This window comes from Narcine bancroftii, chromosome 5 (assembly GCF_036971445.1).
Source record: "Narcine bancroftii isolate sNarBan1 chromosome 5, sNarBan1.hap1, whole genome shotgun sequence".
NCBI lineage: Eukaryota > Metazoa > Chordata > Chondrichthyes > Torpediniformes > Narcinidae > Narcine > Narcine bancroftii.
The window spans coordinates 185,236,937-185,240,073 of NC_091473.1; the positions used below are offsets into that span (position 1 = coordinate 185,236,937).

At 41.2% G+C, this 3,137-nt stretch overlaps 1 protein-coding gene across 1 annotated transcript; it reads left to right on the top strand.

The window, feature by feature from the left end:
* The first annotated feature begins 1,468 nt into the window (after positions 1-1,468).
* Positions 1,469-2,989, top strand: LOC138765397 (probable G-protein coupled receptor 139). The gene is made up of 2 exons (XM_069942440.1): positions 1,469-1,673; positions 2,112-2,989. The coding sequence occupies exons 1-2, from the start codon at positions 1,469-1,471 to the stop codon at positions 2,987-2,989; spliced, it is 1,083 nt and encodes a 360-aa protein (XP_069798541.1).
* Positions 2,990-3,137: the final 148 nt, after the last annotated feature.

Genomic DNA, 3,137 nt, shown 5'->3' on the forward strand with positions numbered 1-3,137 from the left:
CAAGTTTGCGGATGACACCAAATTGAATGGAATAGCAAATTGTAATGAGGATGTGAAGAGTCTGCAGAGGGATATAGTTAAGCTGGATGAGTGAGCAAAGGTCTGACAGATGGAGTACACTGTTAGAAAGTGTGAGGTTATCCACTTTGGCAAGAAAAATAAAAGAGCTGAATATTATTTAAAGTGTGAAAAACTACTGCATGCTGTTGTGCAGAGGGACTTGGGAGTGCTTGTGCATGAATCGCAAAAAGTTAGGTTGCAGGTGCAGCAGGTTATTAAGAAGGCAAATGGAATGTTGTCCTTCATCGCTAGAGGAATTGAATTCAGGAGTAGGGAGGTAATGTTGCAACTGTATAAGGTACTGGTGAGACCACACCTGGAGTACTGTGTCCAGTTCTGTTCTCCATATTTGAGGAAGGATATACTGGCTTTAGAGACGGTCCAGAGGAGGTTTATTAGGTTGATCCCTGGGATGAAGGGGTTGATTTATGATGAAAGATTAAATCATCTAATATTGTAATTGTTCGAGTTCAGAAGAATGAGAGGAGATCTCATAGAAACATACAGGATTATGAAGGGTAAGGATAGGATAGATGTAGGAAGGTTTTTTGAGCTGGCCGGGGAAACTAAAACGAGAGGACACAGACTCAAGATTCGGGGGACTTTAGGACAGAAATGAGGAAAAATAATTTTTCCCAGAGAGTAGTTTGGAATTCTCTAACCAGGGAAGTGGTTGAGGCTGCCTCATTAAACATACTTAAAATTCGGTTAGATAAATTTTTACATGATAGAGGAATTAGGGGATATGGGGAGAAGGCAGGTAGGTGGAGTTAGGTCATAAATTAGATCAGCCATGATCGTATTGAATGGTGGAGCAGGCTCGATGGGCCATTTTTTGGCCTACTCCTGTTCCTACTTTCTATGTTCCTATGTTCCTATACAAAAAATGAAACATGGAAAACGTTATGTTCTGGAACTATGAAACGTATAATAAACACAAGATTATGCATGAACGAGTCCAACTGGTTGCACAAGTTATAGAGCACGCCCCAAACGTTAGGGAAATGGGATCCAACATTTTCAAATAGATGTTATCACTGAAAGAAGGAAATGGGAACAACAGTACATGCTATCTGGGCATGTGAGAAAGTGAAAATGTTTTGGGACGATCTAAATCAGATATTCAATAGAATCACACAATATAACATACCAAAAAATCCAGAGATCTTTCTTCTAAGTAATATAAGAATTAAAGAATTAGACCTCAAATTGAATAAAATGCAAAAAGATTCTATATGATAGCCTTAGCAGTAGCAAAAAAAAGTACAATGCCAACATGGAAAATGGAAGTCAGCCTGAAAGTACAGCAATGGTACATGGAAATGAAAAAATGTATTCCATTGAATAAAAATAACATTATAATTTAAAAATTAAAGTCACATTATTTGAACAGATTTGGGAACCATACATGGAATTTAACAGCGAGGGCTTACCTCGAACCTCACCCCCGAAAATGATAAGAAGACAAAACGACTTGATCCAGTGTGGAAAAGTAGATGACACATTTTTCGTGTTTATTTTTCATTGTGGGATAACATTGTTTAATGGTTTTATTGTATGGAATACGTTGATTATTTATTGGTTTTGGAGGGTGTGGGAAGGGGGAAGGGAAGGTATGGGGCGAAGGTAGAAAATGCCACAGTGTATATTTAATGAGAAACGTTTGTATATATTTTGTTTGATATGGTTGACATTTTGAAAAATAAAATAAAATACTTAAACAGCCACAAATCTGGTCTCGGTGACTGAGCTGATCAGTCCTTCACCGATCAGGTGTTCAGAGTCACCGATCTAAACTGCTCTCAGATCGCACTGCGATCCGCTGTTTTCATGCATCTGGGGTTTGAGGGAAATTGGGGGGGGGGGGGGAAAGCAGAGGGAAAGAATGAGTGAGAGAGAAAGTGCGCGGGTCCACTGCGTTCCCACTCTCTGATCCTCAGCCATCCTCGTCCTAAAGGGGGTCAGAGAAATTAAAATGATTTTGTGCACAAATATAAATTGAAAAGGAGCCGGGTTGGCGCGGTTTAACTGACTTTTTTGTGTCTTTACAGTTAATTTAATGGCGATTTTGATTCTATGGCGGAGGAATTGTGGTTTGTCACGGTGCATCACTCGCTACCTCGTCGGAATGGCGATGGCTGATTTAATGTGTGTGGTCATCGGGGTATTGCTGGAGCAGGTTAATAACATCTACATTTTTGCTCCGTATTTGCTCTTCACTCCAATCTGCACGCTGACCCTTGTCCTAAGGTTTGTAGCAATGGACTGTTCTGTCTGGTTGACGGTGGCTTTCACGTTCGATCGCTACGTCGCAATTTGTGGTGTGAGGCTGCGGGAGCGGTATTGCACCGAGCGAACGGCCACGGTTGTGATGGTAATTGTGACAATATGGGGTTGTGTGAGATACGTTCCCTACGCCCTCGTAATAAAACCTTGGGTCGTCATTGACCACTTGCCGTGGCGCTGCGTTCCCAAAGCTGAATATTCGTCCTCAACCTTCTGGAGAATATACACGGTCTTCATCAGCGTCACTACACCTTTAGTGCCAATCGGCCTCATTGTATTGTTCAACGGTTTAACCGTCCGTCATATTGTTGCGGCAAATGAAATACGTCGCATTCTCCGGAAAAACATTGTGAAGGAGACGGATCCGGAGGCGGGAAAACGCAGAAAGTCAATGGTTCTGTTGTTCTCTCTCTCTGCCAATTTTATTTTGTTGTGGATCCCCTATGTCGTGTTTCACTCAAAATGGCAAACTCAAAATTATTTTTACACAGACAGATATCGAAGTAACCCGACATATATTCTGCAGCAATTTGCATACATGTTTCTATTTCTCAGTACCTGCACCAACACGTGCATCTACACTTTGTCCCAGAGGAGATTCAGGGAGGAACTGAAGATTGCGGTGAAATATCTCTTTACGTGAAGGGGATCGCGTTGTATGTGAATATTCCGTTTAGTGCTCAAATAAATCTTACAAGTGATCTGCAGATTTGGAAGGAATGACCATTTCAAGCGCACATATTCACGTTATTGGACTTAAGATTCGAAACGAACTTCCGTTGATGTGTATG